The 20,970-nt window shown below is 33.3% G+C and overlaps 4 protein-coding genes across 7 annotated transcripts; 2 read left to right on the top strand and 2 right to left on the bottom strand.

Annotated features, from left to right (window-relative positions):
• Window positions 1-604: 604 nt before the first annotated feature.
• On the bottom strand, window positions 605-2,561 carry LOC141538466 (DNA polymerase delta subunit 2). The gene is made up of 3 exons (XM_074259934.1): window positions 2,278-2,561; window positions 979-2,022; window positions 605-838 (listed from the first exon to the last, which is right to left on the bottom strand). Exons 1-3 carry the CDS (start codon window positions 2,480-2,482, stop codon window positions 720-722), a joined length of 1,368 nt encoding a protein of 455 aa, XP_074116035.1. The 5' UTR covers window positions 2,483-2,561; the 3' UTR covers window positions 605-719.
• A 218-nt stretch (window positions 2,562-2,779) lies between these two features.
• On the top strand, window positions 2,780-10,350 carry LOC141524486 (transcription elongation regulator 1). Of its 2 annotated transcripts, XM_074238401.1 has the most exons (14): window positions 2,780-3,422; window positions 3,595-3,865; window positions 4,149-4,232; window positions 4,306-4,503; window positions 4,577-4,898; window positions 4,991-5,872; window positions 5,973-6,157; window positions 6,248-6,456; window positions 6,551-6,701; window positions 8,339-8,782; window positions 8,869-9,078; window positions 9,470-9,736; window positions 9,803-10,104; window positions 10,187-10,350. In XM_074238401.1, exons 1-14 carry the CDS (start codon window positions 3,256-3,258, stop codon window positions 10,188-10,190), a joined length of 3,696 nt encoding a protein of 1,231 aa, XP_074094502.1. In that variant the 5' UTR covers window positions 2,780-3,255; the 3' UTR covers window positions 10,191-10,350. The 2 variants fall into 2 exon arrangements, with proteins under 2 accessions (XP_074094502.1, XP_074094503.1); XM_074238402.1 differs by lacking the exons at window positions 2,780-3,422; window positions 3,595-3,865 and having other exon boundaries at window positions 4,173-4,232; window positions 4,306-4,386; window positions 4,446-4,503.
• Window positions 10,351-10,501: 151 nt separating this feature from the next.
• Window positions 10,502-17,172, top strand: LOC141524487 (uncharacterized). The gene is made up of 7 exons (XM_074238403.1): window positions 10,502-11,823; window positions 12,963-13,241; window positions 13,324-13,410; window positions 13,663-15,503; window positions 16,108-16,503; window positions 16,583-16,786; window positions 16,917-17,172. The coding sequence occupies exons 1-7, from the start codon at window positions 11,739-11,741 to the stop codon at window positions 17,088-17,090; spliced, it is 3,066 nt and encodes a 1,021-aa protein (XP_074094504.1). The 5' UTR covers window positions 10,502-11,738; the 3' UTR covers window positions 17,091-17,172.
• Window positions 16,385-20,922, bottom strand: LOC141524488 (protein SERAC1). Of its 3 annotated transcripts, XM_074238407.1 has the most exons (9): window positions 20,658-20,922; window positions 19,855-19,979; window positions 19,338-19,762; window positions 18,440-18,974; window positions 18,168-18,360; window positions 17,900-18,061; window positions 17,539-17,819; window positions 17,362-17,459; window positions 16,385-16,526 (listed from the first exon to the last, which is right to left on the bottom strand). In XM_074238407.1, exons 1-9 carry the CDS (start codon window positions 20,726-20,728, stop codon window positions 16,518-16,520), a joined length of 1,899 nt encoding a protein of 632 aa, XP_074094508.1. In that variant the 5' UTR covers window positions 20,729-20,922; the 3' UTR covers window positions 16,385-16,517. The 3 variants fall into 3 exon arrangements, with proteins under 3 accessions (XP_074094508.1, XP_074094506.1, XP_074094507.1); XM_074238405.1 differs by lacking the exon at window positions 16,385-16,526 and having other exon boundaries at window positions 17,157-17,459; XM_074238406.1 differs by lacking the exon at window positions 16,385-16,526 and having other exon boundaries at window positions 17,157-17,459; window positions 19,338-19,743.
• Between the last annotated feature and the right edge of the window lie 48 nt (window positions 20,923-20,970).

Below are 20,970 nucleotides of genomic sequence, written 5' to 3'. Positions count from 1 at the left end.
AAAAATACTGAAGGTTAAATTATTGGTTGATATTGTTCTCAAAGCGTATTTATAATTATAATGATTACGATTATTAGAATCTCAGTCATTCAATATACTGTTTTTTTTTCTTTTCATTAATACCTTTTTTTATTGTACAAAAATGTAATTTATATATTTCGGATAATACATAATTTAGAATAAACTAAAAAAAAAAACAGTGCCAAATGAATAGTGTGTTATTTTTTTTTGTTGCGTTTTACTTAGAATTTTTCTATGAACTTTTAATATGTTATTTTCATTATTTCATTTTGTATCTGAATTACTTGTTTAATTTAATTTTTCACTACTTGAAAAGCATTTTTTAAACTAGTTACTTTTTCCAGGCTGACTTATTCTTCGATAACATTGTTACGCAAGCGATCCGAAACATTTTTAATTCTATCGTTTACAAAAGCACGTTGTATGATAATAAAACAAACTTATCTCTACTCTATAAAGCAATCTATTGATTCATTATCTGACATTTAAAAATTAAAAAAAAAATCCTTTATAGTTGCTCGTAAATTCTATGAAAAATTACAATCTACATCTGCATTGAGAAATAAAAAAATTAAGACGGTCGTATCTTAATTTCGTTTTATTCAATGTTAGAAAATATAAAAAAAAAAAAAATTATTAAGGCACTATTTGAAAAAAAAAAGTACAAAATATGCGAAGCATTAAAAAAAATAAATTAATTAATTAATTCCAAATGATACTGGAGTAACATCAAGTGTCTTAAGATCAACGAGTACGGCAGTGCTGGTCGTAGAAAATTTCGGAACACATATCAGTCTTACAGGTTTATCATCTTCCGCTGTAACCCAAAATCAATGTAATTATTATTCTAAAAATCATGCTACAAAGATTAATAAAAATGAAGGTAGTTGTCGTGGTTGAGGTAATTTTTTGACAATATTGTACCATGACAACTACCTTAAAAAAAAATAATTGTACCTTTCCAGATCTTGGTTTCAAATTTATCAGTATTGCCAGCAAAATAAATATCAGGACACTGCTGCATGATGAAGAGATCCTTGTCATGGAACGGATATGAAGGCAAAGTATCAGGAGCAGTGGGACAAAAGTGTCTCCACTCGAGGGTTTTTTCCAGCCATTGAAGAGCAGTTGCTTCGGAGTATCCGATGACACGCATAATATCTTCAATAGGCTGACCACTCGAGCCACAAACAAGCCGATTGCCGACAACACCAGACCAAGGATTGTTGACACCCCTAAGATTCTCAAACCCTTTGGATTCACGAAGCAGCAGCCGGTGGATCGGTTTCTGAGGAAGCATGACATTCGAAGGATCAAACTGGCCTGGCATCAACGTAATTGAACAGTAGTTCAGCATCTCAGCGAGCAATTTATCGAGTTTACTAACACCGATCGACAGCTCATGACTAGAAGCGATCTCCAGCGCTTTAGTGCCCATCAAACCACGACTGTGTTGATGTTCCGAGTCAGTTGTCTTTATACTATTTCCGGCAATCACGACATTTATGATAGAAGCTGCTTCTTCTTGAGCTTCTGAGCTTCCTGCCATCCCGCTGATCCACTCCAACAGCAAGTGGCGAGCCAAGTTGTTGGTCTCACTTGCCAAATCAAGGCCTGACACTAGAAGAAGCTTCCCTGAAGCAGCAGCCGGGAGATCCTGATGCGGTGGACATCCTGGGAAACACCAGTCTTCTATTTTGAATGACCCGTCATCCAGAGTCTTGCCCAGCACAGCGCAGACAACTCCAGTGACTATTCCCGACAGGTCTACGCCTCCAACAACTTTTATTCTCAGCATCTCGTCTTCCAGGAACACTTGGTCCTTTTCACCGGCATAGTGAGCACGTCTCTCGGGAATAACACCCGATTCCTCGATTTCATCGCTCAGCTCGCGCAAAATCGAAGGTTTCCATGCTTGGTGCTTGAACAGTGTACCAATAACAATACATTTATCGTCTTCCAAGTTTTCAAGCTCAGCTAGCTTTAGAATTTTCATATTCGCTGAAACATTTTACTAGTTAATGACATTGAAGTTAGCAGCCACTTGATAATTTTTTTATTTTACTTAACAAATAAATCTTTTTTGAAAAACTATTTTTAAAAAATTGCATTTATAATTTTTTTAAATTTCTAAGTTAATTTTTTTTTTTTTTATTTATTTTTGCCATGATTTATTTGTTAAAAAATTCTAAAAATTAACAAATATCTGCTAAATTAATTTTCATGCTATGAACATGAAAAAATAAAAATAATTACGCCATTTTTTGGATACTCTGTCTTCTAAAATACTTCTGAGTTCCTGGAGTCGACAAGAATAGACGTAGAAAAATTGTTTAGCATAATCCTTTGTCTTTTGCAAAAAATTTGATCCTAAATCTTGACAATCAACTGTGTCTCTCGTAAATACTTGTGGTTCTTTGTCACTATCTATTGAAACTGACGACGAATAATTTTTGACCATATTTAATTCAATTATTTAACAATTATTAATAAAAAAAAAAAAAATTAACAATTTAATTACAACTCCGATTGCTTGCATGTACAAGCGTCAACGACTTTTAAGGTTATAATTTTACGCGGGATAATTGTGTTGCGCGAACGACGACTGAGATTTAAATTTCCCGCGCGAAGAAATTGAATTTAGCGCCAAAGTCTTGCTCGGTTGATAAAACAGTAAAAAAAAATTAATAAATAAAAACAAGCCAAAAGTGGCCATTTTTACAGTTTAAAACAGATACAGACGTAACCTCTACCACCTTCTCGTTCATCAAAATCCGGCATTTTGTCGCGTCAAAAACATTTGACATTGATAATAATAATCAATCAACTTTAAATGTATTATTGATATTCATCTTAAGTTATCATTAACGAATTAATTACTAAATAATTAGTATTAGCAACCTTAAGTGTCATTATTTTTTGGTCTTCTATGTGAACTTGTGATTTTTTTGTTACTTGCGTTTTGAAGCTTATTTTTTAATATTGTATAACACATAGATAGTGTTTTTTTTTTATTACCTGCAAACATGTTTATATGTTTATAATCCATAGGTTTAATTGCTGTAGAGGTTAACAATTGATTGCAAGAAAGTTTTGTATTATTTTTAGTTTTTATTACCTCACTATCGTAATCACTATCACTAATAATTAAAATAGGTATTAGGATAAATTGACTTTGCTAAAATTGACGTCAAGTTGATTGATAAATTGATTTATTGAAAACAAATTTCACTAATGGAGACAGCTAGCGAACAACCTATCGTTGCTAGCCAGGAAATACCTCCGGTAAATCCTGAGCAACAAGAACATGTTGAAGAACCGATGGAAGAAGGTGAAGAGTATGGGTATGAAGGCGATGAATATAACCGTCATTATATGCCACGAGGACGAGGTGGCTTCAGGTATATCATTTATTATTTAAAAATTCAATAACTTGGAAATATTTTATTTGCATTTTGTTACAATGATGAATTGTAGAATGGAGTAGTATGCAACTTGCGCGAGTTTTAATTTAACTTAATAACATTATATAAAATAATTATTAAAAATTGTTAAAATTTATTAAACTTTTAGCCCTCACGATCGTGGATATGAATATGGAATGCGTGGAGGAGGTGGCGGAGGAAGTGGACCAAGATTTCGAGGCAGAGGATTCGGACCTAGAGGCCCAATGTACCGAGCAACAAATAATGGGTATCCTTACGAAGGACCGCCGAGACCAAATTGCCCGCCAGGACCTACAGGACCCAGATATCGAGGACCTCCACCGTTTGATCCTAGCTGGGGATCTATGGGGCCTCCAAATATGATGGGACCACCTAATTTAATGGGCCCACCAGGAATGGTATTCTATTGGACAAAAAATATTTTATATATATTTATATTGATAACGCCGAAGATAAAATAATCATTTATTAAAAAGTTGATGTGATGTTTTCATTGTCGCTTTTCGTTGCTATGGTGACCACTTTGGCAACGGTTACTATGACAACGATTACCATAGCAACGGTTAAATATTAATGAGTAAAATTTGTAAAATAAACATTTTAAAAGAAGCGCGTAAAACGCGTTCAATTTTATAGTAATAATAATTATAGTAATAATAAAATAATTGTGATGATTTTTAGCCACCCCCGCACATGATGAATGGACCTATGGCATCAGGAAATCCGTACGGACCTCCTGGAATGGGTCCGCCGAACATGAACAGCGTAAATATTTATTAACTGTAATCTGTAATAAATGTGAGGATTTTTTTGTTTAATAATATATTTGGTTGTTTAGATTCCAGGTCAGCAGCAACCACAACAACAACAACAAGCTCAGCAACAAAACAACATTCCAGGATTGGATCTTAATGGCGAGGTATGGGTGGAAACAAAGACAGCGGATGGCAAGTCTTATTTTTACAATATTCGGTCTAGAGAAACTACGTGGACCAAACCTGAGGGCCCAAATGTTCGGGTTATGGGTCAAGATCAGGTAAAATAACTTATTCAATCTTTCTTATTTAATTATCATTATTTACAATTGTCGATTAATAAAATTGAAATAGTTGGAGCAATTGGTTCATGGTGCAGCTAAACAACCAGCGAGAGAAACAACACCGGTGTCGACAGCAAGTCAACCTCAACAACAGCAGCCAGCACAACAGTCCCAACAAGCGCCACAGCAGCAACAACCATCACAGCAACCGCAGCAACAGTCACAACCCCAAGCTCTAGCTGAACCAAGAACACCAGGTAATGAACAATCACCTAATGCAGATACGATGAATCAGGCAAATACGGCGCCACCCGGTACTGGTCCTCCACCGATGCTAAACGACGCTCCGGATGTTGTTCAACAGCCAGTTGCTGAAGTTGCGCAGCCTAATGGTAATTTTATTTTTTTTTTTACATATTTATGACCTATCGTGGTGGATTGTTGAATTAAAAAAATATTAATTGATTTTTTGATAATTAAATAGGTACGGTAACGAGTGTCAACAACACAACAGTAACAGCAGCTCAACCAGTAGCAACAAATATGCTGCAACCTCCACCAAACATGGTACCAATGCAGCACCGAATGCCGAATCAATTTGGCGCTCCAATGGCAACTCCTTTTGGTGCAGCGCCATTTGGAATGCCACCACCAGGGTTTCAGCCTTTTGGTGGGTATGGTCCGCCACAAACTGGATGGGGAATGCCGCAGATGTCTCACGGAGTTATCGCTCCACAAACTCCAACGGAAGACCCGACGATTCTCGCCCAGCTGGACCAAGAGTTGGTAGCCGCGGCGATGGCGTGGAGTGAACATCGTTCTCCAGACGGGCGTCTGTATTACTACAATAGCAAAGCTGGTGAGTCTGTGTGGGAAAAACCCCAACCTCTGAAAGATTTAGAAGCTGCCAAAATAGCGCTGAGGCAGAAAGCTGAGGAAGCGATGGCCACTATGGACATCACGAGCACGGTGCTTGATCCCAAGCTGGACAAAGCTCCTGAGGCTGCTAATGATACCAAAGACGCTAAAGACGGTGACGGTGCCAAGAAGAAGGAAGAGGCTCCCAAAGAGCCGGCTAAGCCCCAAGATAAGTCTAGGCCGATTTCGAGCACTCCGGTACCCGGTACTCCTTGGTGCGTCGTCTGGACAGGTGACGGTAGGGTCTTCTTTTACAATCCTTCGTCGAGAATTTCAGTTTGGGAGAGACCTGATGATCTTCTTGGGCGACAGGACGTCGATAAGATGATGGCCAACATGCCAGAGGCTGCAGCTAGTCAGAAAAATGCTAAGCAAGATGATTCCAGTGACAGTAGTGATGATGATCAACCTGGTCCTGCTAAGAAAGCTAAGCAAGAAGAGCCTGAAGGTACGATTTTTTTTTTTTTTTTTTTAAAAAAAAAAAATATTTTTCAAACGTAAATTGAATTCTGAAATTTATTGATTTATAAATCACTTTTGTTACTCAGAGCCAGCCGCAGCAGTAGCAGTAGCACTAGTTGTTAAAGAAGAGGAAGAAAAAGAAGGTAAGAAAACAATTGATATTGGCAAGGAGGCTGCTATTGAAGCTGAAGTTCGTGCTGCGAGGGAACGAGCGATTGTTCCACTAGAGACAAGGATAAAATCATTCAAAGAAATGCTCGCTGAGAAAGATGTTAGTTTTATATTTAATCTGAAACTTTTTTTTATAACGTTTTTTTGATTGATAAATTTGTTTCATAATAAATATAAATTTATTTTAAAGGTATCGGCATTCAGTACTTGGGAGAAGGAATTGCACAAAATAGTATTCGACCCTCGATATTTACTGTTGACCTCAAAGGAACGGAAACAAGTATTTGAAAAGTACGTGAAGGAACGCGCTGAAGAGGAGAGACGCGAGAAAAGAAATAAAATGAAGGAACGTAAGGAGCAATTTCAAAAATTACTTGAAGAAGTTAATTTACATGGAAAGTATGTGTAGATTTTTATTTATTATGTTATTCAATTTTTTTTTATTTAAATTTAAATTTACCGTATGGGTTATAAATATTCGATTGGTTTCCAGATCGTCTTTCAGCGATTTTGCACAAAAGCACGGACGCGACGACCGTTTTAAAAACGTTGAAAAGATGCGTGAGCGAGAAAGTCTTTTCAACGAATGGATACTGGAAGTGAGAAAACGCGAGAAAGAAGAAAAAAACGCCAAACGAGAACAGGTATCAATTGTATTTGCAACATTAATTGTAATAATACTTAAAGTTTTTTTTTAATATTTTTTTTAGCAAAATTCAATTTTTAAATTTAAATTCGTTAGGATTTAAGGCTAATTAATTTTATTTTTTATTAATAATTTTAGGTAAAATAATTGCATATATATATTTTTTTTGATTCAATTTATATAATTATATGCAATTATTTGATTAATAATTCATGTTTAATAATAATTATTTTCAGCATTAATTTATTACTTATTTCAGATTTAATAGGTATGTTATTATTTTGTTAAACTTGTAAGCTTTTAAAGATAAAAGAAAAAAAATTTTTAAAAAACAAAATTATAATTAATGATAAAGCTGAAGAGGATTTAAATTAAATTCTTTAAGGAATTTAAGTATTAAGTATAAAACTAAAAGAATAATTTTATTTAAAAAAAAAAAATAAATAAATATATATATAGATATAATAATTAAAAAAAAGTATGACAATGTGTTTAACAAAATGAAATGAATTGTTAGTTACTGTGACTTATGTATTCTGAACTCTCCACTTCAGTCAGGAGGCAGGCAGGACAGTATGTGGATGATTGGCTTGGTGTTACTGAGGCTGGTTGGTGGCATGGGATGATGTCTGATCTCCATCCCCAACTACAAACTGCGTGGCACCGTTGGCACACACACCCTCGCGCGCCGCATTCTTAACTCCAAAGCAGAGTCATGAGAATGAAAAAACCAACTCGGTATTTGTATATTACTCGTAATCCTCGTTACTTCAAAGCAAAACAAAAAAAAACAAATTAACTACTTTCCCACCGTTTAAATTTTCATTCAATCAATAATTTAGTAAATATATATGATTTGTTATTGTTAATTAATTAATTAATTAATTAATTTGTACGTTAATTAATTAATGGGACCAAGCTAACTTATCTTAAACTGGGGTAGACGATGAGGTAGCGAGCGGATTCACACGGTCGTATTTATTTATTTTTTTATTAATTGCTTTAAATACTTGAAAATTTTCATAAAAAATTGTTGAATCAGTCTATCTTGACTTAGTACTTTGTTAAAAATTTCAAGTTTTTTTGATCAATTTATTGATTTGAATGGTTGATTAGTGTCTAAATCGCGTCATCGTTCACCGACCATGAATTATCAATTACTATTAAGAATAATTAATATAATTAATCTTTTTAATTTTTACAGCAAGGCCAGCCAGTTAATTAACTATTTTAGATAAATAAACGAATCTCCGCTAATTAACCAAATGTATATTCACTAAACGAGAGTGATATTTTAAAAAGAGGTTAATTTTTTATATTACAAAAAAAAAAAAAATTAGCGGAGATACGAGTAATAAATTTTAATAAAATAATTTTTTTTTCAGAGTGATAATTAATAATAAATTTTTTTACAGCTCATTAATGTCTTATTTATTTCCAATGAATATATTTCTCACGATAAATTTATTTCTAATAATGATAAACAGAGAGTAATAAATTGATTGGAAAATAATATATATATATTAAAATAAATAGTTGAATAAAAGTAAATTAAGACTTAGAATTAAATTAAATATTAAGTTTATATATGTAATAATAAATGATTTTATTTATTTAAATAAACGACAATTTCAGGTGAGAAAGGATTTCATGACGATGCTACGGGAGCAAAAAGACATCGACAGGCATTCACACTGGAGTGATTGTAAAAAAATGCTGGAATCTGACTGGCGTTATCGTGCTGTCGATTCAGCAAATACTCGCGAGGATTGGTTTCGCGATTATGTGCGTATGCTGAAGGATGAACGAAAACGCGAGAAGGAACGTGACCGGGATAAGGAAAAAGAGTCCCATCGGCACCGGGACAAGGATCATCACAAGTCCGACAAGAAGGATAAGGATCACAAAGATGATAAGCACAAAGATAAATCCTCCAAGGATAAGGACAAGGATAAGGATAAGGACAAAGATAAGGATAAAAAGCGGCGGGGTGATACTGCTGAGGAAAATGGAAAAGATAAGAAGGATGTCGATAAAGAAATTAGAGAGATTGAGGATCTTGATGACAAAAAAAAAGATGTATGTATTTTTTATTTTTATTGTTTATTTATTTTTTAACTTCCCAAAAGTCGAGTTTTTCATCGGATTTTTTTTTTTTTTTGCAGAAATATGAAAATAATGATCACTCAGACTCGGAAGAAGATCGTGAAAAACAAAAACGTGATCGAGAAAGAAGAGCTGAAGCTAGTTTGAGGGAGCGAGAACGTGAAGTTCAGAGAACTTTGGCCACACATTTAAGAGACCGTGATAAGGAGAGACAACATCATAGACATACAGAGGCTGTACAACATTTTAGTGCATTACTTGCTGACTTAGTAAGTTTTATTTTTGCTTTATTAATTATGTCAACGCATATTTATTTTTTAAAAACCGCTTACGAAATAATATCGTTATGTGAAACTCTACTAAAGACATGTTTCTGCAAATTTTTTTAATTTTAATTATATTTTATTCACTATTTTCCAATCGCTTACTTTCTAAATACTTTCGACTGTGTTGATATGAATTAGTTGATCTAAATTGATATTAATGAGAAGAAAAAAAAGCATCCCGACGAGAAATCTCATACATCAATTATAGATAATTTCTTTAAGAAGGTTTAAAAAGATTTTATAATTATTTACTTTCTCTAAAAAAAAATTTTGAAAATTTTTAATAAATAAAATTTTTTTTTTTTTTTTTTTTTTTTTTGAACAAATGAAATAGGTGAGAAATGGAGATTTAGCATGGAGGGAAGCTAAACGTCAATTGAGAAAAGATCATAGATGGGAGCTCGCTGATACCTTAGATCGCGAGGAAAAGGAGCGATTATTTAACGAACATATTGAGCAGCTTGGCCGTAAGAAACGTGACAAGTTCCGGGAGTTGCTGGACGAAGTCGGCGCGTCTACTGAACTTACGGCTTCGTGGAAGGATATCAAAAAATTACTCAAAGACGATCCTAGATATACTAAATTCTCATCCAGCGATCGGGTAAGTTATTATAATTATCCTCCGATTAAATTGAATTTTAATGAAAAAAATGTTTTCTTCTTTTAGAAATGTGAAAAAGAGTTCAAAGAGTACATCAAAGATAAATTAGTGGCCGCGAAAGCGGACTTCCGTGAGCTGCTGCAGGAAACAAAGTTAATAACTGACAAAACGTACAAAAAAGTGCAAGAAAACAGTGCATGCTTGACAGAGATAGAAGACATTCTGAAAAAAGACAGGAGATTTTTAGTGTTAGACGCCGCAGCAGCTGAACGCACGAGGTTACTTATGGGTTACCTTGAAGAACTGGCACGTAGAGGCCCACCACCGCCTCCTACAGCCTCGGAACCTTCTCGTAGACCTACGACCAAGTATGTTTATATTTACATTTACTTTCATACCAAACATTTTTTACCGATGATTAATTTACTATTTATATTTTTATTGTTACAGCTAATCTACTTACAAAACTTCCAACTAAACACCAAATCACCAACTTTATATATAGTTGAAAGTTTTGGTTTTAAATAAATAAATAAATAAATACGTTATTAAGTAAAGCCCACCATTGTCATATAATTTTAGGTTCATAATAATAATATTAATATTAATAATAATTTTTTTTTTTACATTTATTTCCGTATTCAATAATTATACTTTGCTCTTAATAATAATTAACGTATTTAATTTAATATTTAATTAAATTTTAAGAACACAAGATGCAGTCAGACTTGAAAACCTTGATCCTGCATTCCCTTAAAGTTCTGCGAAGTATCCACCAGCAAACAGGATCCGGGAGGACATTAAAGGATAAAGGAAAAAAAAAGAGCCATTCCGTTATTTTTATGTCGACTGCAGTCTAGTCTAGCTCTACTCGGCAAGTAAACATTAACGGTAACCAGATCGAGTACAAAGACGACGTTTTCACTTGATTCACACGCCCAGTGGAATTTTCCAGCCTTTGAAAGTGAAAACCCTATTGCTATACTTAACTATTACCAGCCATAATAATTAAGTAACAAAAAGAAGACTAAGAAGTAAAAGAGTTTAAGAAAAAAAAAAAAAAATCCGGCGATAGGATGCAGGACAACTGGATGTCCTCGAGGAGGCCGTCGAAAAATGTGTGTTTAAAAATAAACACTGGAAAGGGTGAAGTCTTAGCAGAGCGTGGGTGAACGAACTTCCGTGCAATGGCAATGTATAATGTAAAATGCGCTTGTATCAAGTCCCAGCTCAGTTGCGCTCCAGGTCAGTCCAGGTTGTCATTAACAGAGAACCATACCAATACAAGACGGAAAAGCAGCTCTTAGCTCGAGTCTTTAATACAAGAGGGATGCGGACACGCGACAATTTTTATTTTTTATTCAAGCGAACGAAACGAGCAATCTCCCACTCACCTCCAGATGTAAGAAGCAAGACGGTAGTGTAAAAAGGCTGAACCAGTAAACGTCGGGCCCGCTTATGCCCCTTCTACTTATACTTTTATTTACTTGTTGGTCTTTTACTTATATATTATATTATTGTAGCTATATTGGTATATACCACACTGGTTTGTACGCTCACCAACACTTTTACATCAACAATTCTGGTCCTGTTGGCGGCCTCGGAATACCTCTCGCAACAACGTGCCTGCATAGCTTCAACACTCGGTGGTATCCACGAGTGAAAGTAGGATTTTGCTTTCTACCTATCAGTTTATTTTGTACCAGTGACAAATATGTTGCTAAATCCAGTAAAATGCATCGATTTTTCATTATATTGTTTAATTACTCAAAATTAATAATTATTTAAAGGGCAATTTTAAATATTTTTAAAGCTTGAAAAGAAATTTAAATATCCAAGTTTTTGTGTTGGGACACTGAAGTATGGTCGAGCGGTAAAATGCGTGAATAAAGTGGATTTCATCGAGTGTTAAATTAATTGGACACCTTGGGCGGTGTATAAAATTATTTAAAATAAAGCCCAGGGTGGCTTTTTACATCAACATTTTGCCAGGCTGTGAATTATGAAGCTTATAATGCACTCGGATGTCATATTGCGAAATGTTACTTTGCTTCTTTTGTTATTTATTGTCGATACTCATGCGCAAGGTAATTTTTATTATTTTTTAATTATAATTTTTCTATAATTATTGAGTGGGTGTTATGTACTGTGGATTATCAATTAATTGAGTAATTAATTAATTATTTTGGACAAAGAATATTGTTGCTCGGATTGTATGAACTGGGTTACGTGTTAAAACGAAGGCCAGCTGAAAAGAGAGTGGCTCTCGTGTTATATTTATGCTACAGGCCCCGATTTGCGAGCTTATTTCTCAATATTATTATTTTAAACGTTAGAAATTTAATTATTCTTCATTTTTAATTACATTATCATTAAAAGATATTATTAATTGTTAAAGTGTCATGTCAAGATCTCGGTAAATTTTTACATTACTTGCTGGTGGCCACCTTTTGGTCACGGCGACCAATGACCATACGGATTTATAAATGTAAGACTTATAAGTACATAGTTTACAGTTAGAAAGCACTTCCTGCTCGATATTTATGCTAATTTATGCGATATATTTATTTTTAATAATCATTTTTTGTTTGTTATTATTACTGGAACTAATCATGTTTTTAAAGTCAAACTGTTTATATTTTTTTTTTTATTTTTAATGAAGTAGTTTATGAACGTATGAATAAATTTATTTTTTTTTTTCTTGGTAATTGTTTAGGTGTGTGGCTTTACTGTTTTTCGAGCATAACAAATTTGTTCATTATTTTTTTTTTATTGTGATAGATTTTGAAAATAATTTTTTCAGTTATTTGTTTCATTCAAAATAATTAAAAAAAAATTGATTTTATATACATTGATTTTTTTAAAATATCAATCAGAAAAACAAGACAAGTATGAATTTAAAAAATTTTTAAATAACATCAAAAATATAAATATGAAAATTAATTAAGCATATATTTAATAAGATTAAGAATTTTATATCAAATAAATAATAGCAAAAAAATTGACATTTAGAAATTTTGAAAAATAAAAAATGCAATTTTTTTTAAATAATTTTTGGAATAAAATTTTTTGCTAAATAAAATTAAAAAATTGTTAAAAAACGGCTAACTTTAATGTCATTATATAAATATCAAATTTTGTAAATTTTTAATGAATAAAATTTCTAAATCTGTCATGAATAAAAATTATAAAAAATCACAAATTAAAAAAATTTTTCATTTTACAGAAATCAGAACATGGAGTCGTTTATATCCAACGAATTCTGTTTATGAACAGAACCAAGCGGTAGCGCAATCTAATATTAATAGTAATAATAATAATAATAATAATAATAATAATAATAATAATAATAATAATAATAATAATAATAATAATAATAATAATAATAATAATAATAATGATAATAAAAGAAATAATGATCTGCGATCTGCAGAAGTAGACGTCAATGAAGAATATGACTACGAAGAGACTCCCGAGAGAGAAGAAGTAGAAACAAGAGAAATCCGTAAGTTGAATAACTTAATTACTATTTATTGTTCTTAATCTGAAAACAAAGTTATACACACATGTATATTTTAAAATTAAAGATTATGAAACAAAAGAGGAAGTTCCTGGTGACTACGAAGCTGAATTTTACGATGATTATGATAATGCGACAAATTCTCAAGCGGCAGGTAAAATCCCACGGTTTTATTTAATTTTTATTTTCTTCCATTTATTGTTATTGCGCGTATCCGGTAGCGTCTTGAGACTTAATCAAGTCCTAAGAGACACATACCGTGTAAAATAATGAATTTTATTAATAATTACCTTGTTAAATTGAAACCTTGATAATATCCGTGACATACTAAAAAATAGTGACGTATTAAAAAAATTAATAGATTATAAAAAGGTAAACAATTTATTAATATATCAATTAATTTCAGAATATGACACATATGATGATGAATCATCAAGCAAAGAAGGAAATTATAGTCATGAACAAGTTGTTCAGAGTCAAGAAGCAGTCAACAGTCAAGATGAAGTAGAAGAAAGTCAAGAACAGATAGTCAATGATAAAAATGATAAAAAAATAAATTTAAATGTTTCTTCGCCTAATATTTATGATGACGATGAAAGCATTTTGATAGGTGAAGCAGTGGTGTCTGTTGTCACTACGAAGAGTGTTGTCAATGGTACGTACTCGGTACCAACAGCACCACCAATGACAACGGAACAAATGTCACCACCTCCGACAGGTAATTCTTCTGCAGAAGCTGTTGAGGAGACAACAGAAGACGCGATGATCGTTGCTTCTGTTCAGACAAGTCGCAGCATTTCCGGAGCCAGGTATTTGCCTTTCAATGTTAACAATTACGACGCGGTTAGCAAAAATATTAATACTAATGAAGAAAGCAAAGATGATCTTGACGATCATGATCAAGAAGACGACAGCAAAGTAAACAAAACAGTAGCCGAGTCGACGGAAAGTATAATCGACAAGCTGGATCGCGTGCAATCAGAACTTTCGAGTGGATTTCTAACCGGAGGATTCAGAACTGCTGGAAACGCTCTGCAGCTGGATGTCCTGAGTGAGCAGAGACCCACACGGAAAACTTACACGACAACTTCTACCAAAGCCCCGGTGATCAGCAAATTTGTTCCTCGGCGTAAGTCCCCAGAGACTACTGAGGCTGCGAGGACTACGGCGAGTTTGGAGATTAAAGAAATGACAAGTGTGGAAATGAATGATCAAGCTGCGGCTAGTTTTAGTCCTGACAAGCCCAAGCCCTTCCGAATTCCCTGGCCGGGTTTTGCAAGGACTAGAGTCACTACCACGACAGAGCCCACGAGGAAGACCACCAGGAAACCGTTGAGCAAGGTCAGGGTAGAAGCTCAGGACATCAGCGCTTTCTTGCCGGCAGGTTATAAACTCAAAAAGGAAGATCAGACCACTGAGAAGACTATTCTCAGTGATATACTTGCTAAGTCTAGTGTTAATATCTCGGCACTGCTGCCCAAAGACTTTAAAGTACCCAGCAAGCCGGAGAGCACTGAGATAACTAAGGAACTTCCGTTGCAGAATTTGTTTGCAAAAAGCGTTGACGTCAGCGCTTTCTTGCCTCCAGATTTCAAAAAAAATTCAACCAAGTTAGAGACATCCACGACGACAACAACAACAACAACAACAACAACTGGTACGCCGATACAAAAGAGCTTGCAAGAATTGTTCTCCAAGTCCAGCGTTGATATTTCTGCTTTGCTACCTCTTGGTTTTAAAGAAAAAGAAAAAGAAAAAGTTGAACTAATTACGAGTACTACTGAAGCTAGTACTACTAGCAAAGGTATTAAGCTAGTGTTTCCCAGTAGACCTGGTGGTAGGAAAGCGATAGCCAAAACCGCGTCTACTAGTCGACCTGCTGACGCCCCTACCGCTGTTACTCCTAAAATTCAAAGGGGCTGGCCAGTTAGGGCTACTACGGAGTTTACTGGGTGGCCAACACCTTCGACTACACCGATTTCTATTGAGAAATTGCTTGAAGCTGCCAGAACCGCGACTGCTACCTCGGGTAATATTTCTATTGTCACTTCGACTAGTGAACCTTCAACTACGTCGACTTCGACGACCACTACCACGACAATCCGACCTACTACTCCGGGACTCTGTGAAGAAGATTGTGAAGTTGCTGGTACTATTCGGATCATTGGTAATGCTACTTGGGTTCCGGAACTTCTGGATCGCAATACGAAAGAGTGGCAATTGCTGGCTGATGAAATTGAAAAAGAGGTGAGTTTGATTTTTTTTATACAGAAATCATTATTACTATTATTATAATTTTTAACATGAAATTTTACACAAAATATTGCAAAAAAATCATCATCATCAATTTTTGGAAATTTTTATTTGATAATAATAATAATAATAATAATAATAAACGGAAAAAAAAATTTTTTTCTAAATACGTCCTTTTAATTTTAAGAAAAAAAATTTTTAAGCCAAAAGCGGGTATATGAAAAATATTTGAAATTTGTATTGAAAAAATCTAATGAAAAAATTATTTTTGAAAATTGAACTGAAAATTCTATCACAGCCGAATTTTTTTTAATTTTCAATTTTTTGTATTTCGTGAAAATTCATTGAAAAAAAAATTAAAAAAAATTTTTAGCTTCTCTTAACATAAAACCTTTTAATTTTAGTAACGCAATATGACGGAACAAATTTATAGAATCAAAAAACTATTCAAAATTCCTCTAAAAACTTAAAATAAAAAATGGACTATTATTGAAAAATACAAAAAACGGTTAAAAGGCACAAATTAAAGTCAAAGCCTGTAATAAATTTTAATAAAATCATCATTATTATTTATAATTACAATTATAATAATTTACAGATGAACTTGGTGTTCCTGAAGTCTGCGATCTTGAGAAAATGGTACAAAAATATACGCATCGACGCTTTTAGCCAGGGAAGCATTTTGGTAGACTATTTTGTAGAACTCCAAGATTTGAGCCAAAAGATAAATACTCAGGAGTTGAAAGTGTTGTTCCACGACTCGCTGAGAACTTATAATGCTCATAAATGGAACGAGACGAAGATAAACAAAGGTCCAGTGAGATTGGGAAATTTTGTGATTGATCCCAAGTCAACTGACTTTGTAGTGATACCCAGAGTTACCTTGCCACAGCAAATTGAGAGGGATGACAGACTGATTCCACAGTGGGCTATTGCTGTTATTGTTATTGGTGTTGGTGGTTTATTGTTTATTATTGTTTTTGGAGTCTCTGTTGTAAGTCTTAATAATTATCTTACCTAAAAAAAAAAAAAAAAAAAAAAATCCATTAATTAAAATTAAAATAAATTTACAGCTCGTAAATCGGCAAAATGCCTCGAAGTTGAAGCCACCAACATCCGGAATGTACGGAGAAGAAGCAGCTAAAAATATAATACACTCAAGTCATGTAGCGTCCTCCCATAGATCATCGCACGAGTATCCGAAGTCGGAAATCTCAACGATCTGGAACGAGCCCGAAGCATGGAAGGAAAAATCCTTTGAGTCAAATTCAAATAAGGTAACATAACATATCTTTTGTAATGGCATCACCTGGGTCAATTGCATAAAATTAATTGCTAAAAAAATTGAATGGATAAGAATAGAATTAGTAATTAAATTTTTTATAGAACTTGCAAAATATTTTTTAGATTTTAATGGACGGTATCGTGCCCGACAATGAAAAATACAATGTCTATGACAGCTGGAGATCTGACTGGAACGGTTATTACTATCAGCCATCTCACACAAGCAGCAAGTTCGCCGGTTACGAAAGTACTGCTAATTTTTCACGCCATCCGCCCGATTACGACACTAATTTTTAATAAACCGTTTGTCTAAAAAATATAAAATTACCTTTCAGTCTAATTATAAGTAAAAAAAAATATACATTTAATTTACAATTTATATTTAATTATTTTTAGTAAGATTTTTTTTTAAAAGATCAACCACTTTGCGATACAAAAACGAGTGTTTGCTTGCTGGTTTGCATATCGACAAATGATTCTGAGGTATTTCATAAAATTCGCCTACTCCTGGGTCCGCTGATTTCGGTAAAACAAATTGAATTTGCAGAGGTACTCTCATGGCACTTACAAACGTCGATTTTGTTTCACTGAAGCTCACTATCTCCATTTTGTACTTTTCAAGCATTGTTTTAAATTCCTGATGAAGTTTCAGAAGCTGTGGTGATTCTAAAATTATTTTAAAAATACATTAATTATAAATAATCTAATAAATACAGACGATGATTTTGATATATTTTTAAGCTACCTTCTCTTAGCTCTTGAACTTCAATGGAAGGCCACAGAAGCATTTGCGTAGTATGTTTAAGCGCCGCAACGTGAGATCCACGGTGAGGAGTGCTGTAAAAAATAATTCCTTTGGTATTATCACAGAGGTGATGCTTATCGCCGGTCTTTGATTCTTCAACGAGCATTTGCTTCACCAATAAACCTCCCATTGAATGACAGACCCAAATAATGGGACGTTTTCCCACGCCAGCCGTGACTAGTTTCTTGGTAAACTCAAGGCTTCTTTCACTTATCGTACTTCTGCAATTATTTATTTATTTATCAATTAATTAATTAAAATTTACGAGCAATTAAATTATAAGTTATAAGTTATACTTTACTTTAAAACTTCTATGGGACATGGAAGACTCCATAACGATAAACTAGTTTCGTAATTAATTCCAATTACGCGGATTGATGGCACGTCTTTAGGTAACCAGTCTTTTGGCCAACACTCTGTTCTTGTTAAATCAATTCCTTGGTATTCAGTACAAATTTCATTACTGAAAAAATTTATTTAATATGTTACAATTCCAATTAAAAAAAAAAAAAAAAAAATTGAGGCGATTGATAAAAAGTTTTTAGAAATTAAAAATAATAATTAATTACCCAGGGCAAGTAAATGGCCCAGCTGCAAGTGAATTCATTGAAACTGGACAATCATCTAATATCACTTCATAATCATGACCCGTTTTTTTCCAATCTCTCTCTTGTAAATCACGAGCTAAGTCTTGAAAAAATTCCTGAGGGTATTCTTTAACTATATTGATTAATGAATCTTCATTATCACTTTTCGTAGAATCTAAAAGGTAAATTTTTCACTTAAACTATCAGTTTAATTCTATTCATAAAACTATTTTACTGAAAAATAATTAACAAACCTACGGATTTAAGTGTCAAATCAGGATCTCGCTGTCTCCAAGAGATAAAAATTCCCCCAAGCAGTCCATGAATAAAAATGACATCAACCTTGGCCTTGGATCTGGTTCTATTCATCGGATGCAGCAGATAAATTCTTCTGGGGAATTTCTCTCCATTATTAGCATCGACGTCCATATTGAACAAAGCTCTGGCAGCGGGTCCAGCAAGTCTGATGTCTTTGTGTCGCGACCAGGCAGCAAGAACTCCGATCCAGCCTGAGCGAAAGATATCATCCATCAGCTCGGTATACAATGATAAATTGGATATTATTTTAGCCAGCAAAACACACACGTCTACATTGTCATTGAACTTCTTTTTGACTTCCATCAAAACTGACAGTCCTCGCGCGTTCGCAAGTTCTCGGCTGAATTGCTCGATTGCCGTGTGATGATAAATAGCTTCGATGCACTGGGTCAGTAACTGCTCGTCCCAACTTATCGTGGGTGTTGCGGTGAAATCAATGCTGGATAATTCGTGATCAAACTCTAAATTTTTCTGCAAATTAATGATTCATTTATTTTACTTAAAAAATTTTTTTAAATTGTTTGAGTTTAAAAATTCTTAAACTAAGAAATTTCACTTAAGTACATTTTATTTGATTTAAGAATTTTTTGTCTTGATTCAAGACAATGAGCTTCTTCAAAATTATTTTCTTGGCTCAAGAATTTTACTCTTGATTGAAGTTAATTTTTTTTTCAGTGTGGAACAGCAAAAAACATCCTTACAGAGAATCAGCCATATAATATTGATTCTAAATAATTAAATAATGTTATTGCAACTTGGCTCACTTTGTTAGAATAACAAATCAATTAATTACCACAACATATTAAACTATCTGACTAAAAATATAACACTTACCCGAGAGCTGTAAAATTTCTTGCTGATAAACTGTGTCAGACACGAATGACTAGACTGACAAAGCTTGTCCATATCAACAAGAAGTTGGTGCAACTGGTCAATTATTTCGTACAATTTTTTATCAACCCAATGATGAGGCGGCTTGAGAAAAAGCCGTAGGTCCGAGTCAGCAATCCTCGCGAGAGCCACCGCCGTTCTTGAATCCATCATTTGAGCTATCTGTTGACAGACCCAGGGTTGGAGATGCTTCATCGCTCCTAGATCATGAACAGCGCGTGTTCGAGTATACTTGCTTCCATGCTTCGCGACATTTAAGTACCTGTACGCGATTGATTGATTGAATGATTTCCACCACCTGGACACAATACCCAAAAGACTTGTTCCCTTACTTTTGACTGCATCGTCACTATTGTAGATAAAAATATCTGCGTTGTAAATTGTACATTTTTTATAATTAGATAAATTAATAAAATTTATGATTTTAAATTAATGAAAAATACGGTCGATTAAAATATACCTTCTTGATGAGAGTCTAAATAAATATACTGAGCTTGTGTATGTTCTAGATTTAGCACATTGGTAGCGACGGTTGATCGTAGGATTTTTGATGTCTCTCGCACTTGGTAGACAAACCAGGAGCCACTGAAAAATTTATTTTTATTAATTCTAGATGACACTGAAGTTGACAGACATTAGAAAAATTTTTAGAATTTCATGGCAATCAAATGAAAGATTTTGATTAATGTAACATAGTGACTGCAAGGTTGCTAGTTATTATAAAAAAAAATTTAATTAAAAAGTTCCACATCAAATGTCTGCTAAATTCATGAAATTAAAGTTAGCCGTCACTGTTATAATTTTTTTATTTTTTTTTAATAAATAAATTTGCTCCAAAATATTATTTTAAAAAATTGCATTTTCAATTTTTTTAAATTTTTAAATTCAATTTTTTTATAAATTTTTTTTTGCCATAATTTATTAGATAAAAAAATTTTTTAATTAATTATTATCTGCTAAATTCACACTCATAAATTTTTACAAGCATTTTTTTGTTGTAATTGAATTGTTAAAAAAATTTTACAAATTGACAGCTGACGGCTAACTTCAGTATGATAATTCTAGAACTATTAATTGTATGATACTGAAATTGAGAAACATCTGAGGATTTTTGACAAATAAATTAAAGCAAAAAAAAATTTAATACTCTAAAAAATCATAAATGCAATTTTTTAAAAATATTTTTTTAGATCTGGTTTATTTTTCAGAAAAAATAAAAAAATTGTCAAGTGTCTGCTAATTTAGTAAAAATTTTCTACGTACCCAAAAATAACGATGCATGCACCAAGTGATTTAAAATAGTAAACAAACTTAAAATATGATTTAATTGCCATGGTTAAGACATTTCACGCGTGACACTACATCATTTTAACATTAAAATAACTATTTGATCAAGTTTATCAATCCTTTAGTTAACTCATTAATTGGCAGTGAGAATTATCAAAATGTTAGATCAAGGTGATTAACATATAACTAATGTTTACTGTTTACTTGTAATTTTTTATGCATAAAAAAAGGGGTATGTGCTGCATTGTAAATAATTACGAGTTTACAAGTGTCGCTGTCAGTAAGTAAA

The sequence above is a fragment of the Cotesia typhae genome, unplaced genomic scaffold, assembly GCF_013202065.1.
Source record: "Cotesia typhae breed Kobodo isofemale line unplaced genomic scaffold, CoteBio_Ctyphae contig_22, whole genome shotgun sequence".
In the NCBI taxonomy this organism is placed as follows: domain Eukaryota; kingdom Metazoa; phylum Arthropoda; class Insecta; order Hymenoptera; family Braconidae; genus Cotesia; species Cotesia typhae.
Note: the sequence above shows the minus strand (reverse complement) of the source record. Positions and strands in the feature narration are given on the sequence as shown.

What these genes read in the sequence shown, in the direction of transcription:
- LOC141538466 (XM_074259934.1), bottom strand. Translation starts at nt 2,482, where the DNA reads ATGGTCAAAAATTATTCGTCGTCAGTTTCAATAGATAGTGACAAAGAA. An exon ending in CAGAGTATCCAAAAAATGGC is followed by an intron (nt 2,023 to 2,277) that starts GTAATTATTTTT and finishes AAAATGTTTCAG; the next exon opens with CGAATATGAAAATTCTAAAG. An exon ending in TGAAACCAAGATCTGGAAAG is followed by an intron (nt 839 to 978) that starts GTACAATTATTT and finishes TTTGGGTTACAG; the next exon opens with CGGAAGATGATAAACCTGTA.
- LOC141524488 (XM_074238405.1), bottom strand. Translation starts at nt 20,728, where the DNA reads ATGGCAATTAAATCATATTTTAAGTTTGTTTACTATTTTAAATCACTT. An exon ending in AGAAATTTTACAGCTCTCGG is followed by an intron (nt 18,975 to 19,337) that starts GTAAGTGTTATA and finishes ATTAATTTGCAG; the next exon opens with AAAAATTTAGAGTTTGATCA. An exon ending in TGTCCCATAGAAGTTTTAAA is followed by an intron (nt 17,820 to 17,899) that starts GTAAAGTATAAC and finishes AAATAATTGCAG; the next exon opens with AAGTACGATAAGTGAAAGAA.
- LOC141524486 (XM_074238401.1), top strand. Translation starts at nt 3,256, where the DNA reads ATGGAGACAGCTAGCGAACAACCTATCGTTGCTAGCCAGGAAATACCT. An exon ending in GTCCGCCGAACATGAACAGC is followed by an intron (nt 4,233 to 4,305) that starts GTAAATATTTAT and finishes TTGGTTGTTTAG; the next exon opens with ATTCCAGGTCAGCAGCAACC. An exon ending in GTGCATTACTTGCTGACTTA is followed by an intron (nt 9,079 to 9,469) that starts GTAAGTTTTATT and finishes CAAATGAAATAG; the next exon opens with GTGAGAAATGGAGATTTAGC.
- LOC141524487 (XM_074238403.1), top strand. Translation starts at nt 11,739, where the DNA reads ATGAAGCTTATAATGCACTCGGATGTCATATTGCGAAATGTTACTTTG. An exon ending in AGTAGAAACAAGAGAAATCC is followed by an intron (nt 13,242 to 13,323) that starts GTAAGTTGAATA and finishes TTAAAATTAAAG; the next exon opens with ATTATGAAACAAAAGAGGAA. An exon ending in TTGTTTTTGGAGTCTCTGTT is followed by an intron (nt 16,504 to 16,582) that starts GTAAGTCTTAAT and finishes ATAAATTTACAG; the next exon opens with CTCGTAAATCGGCAAAATGC.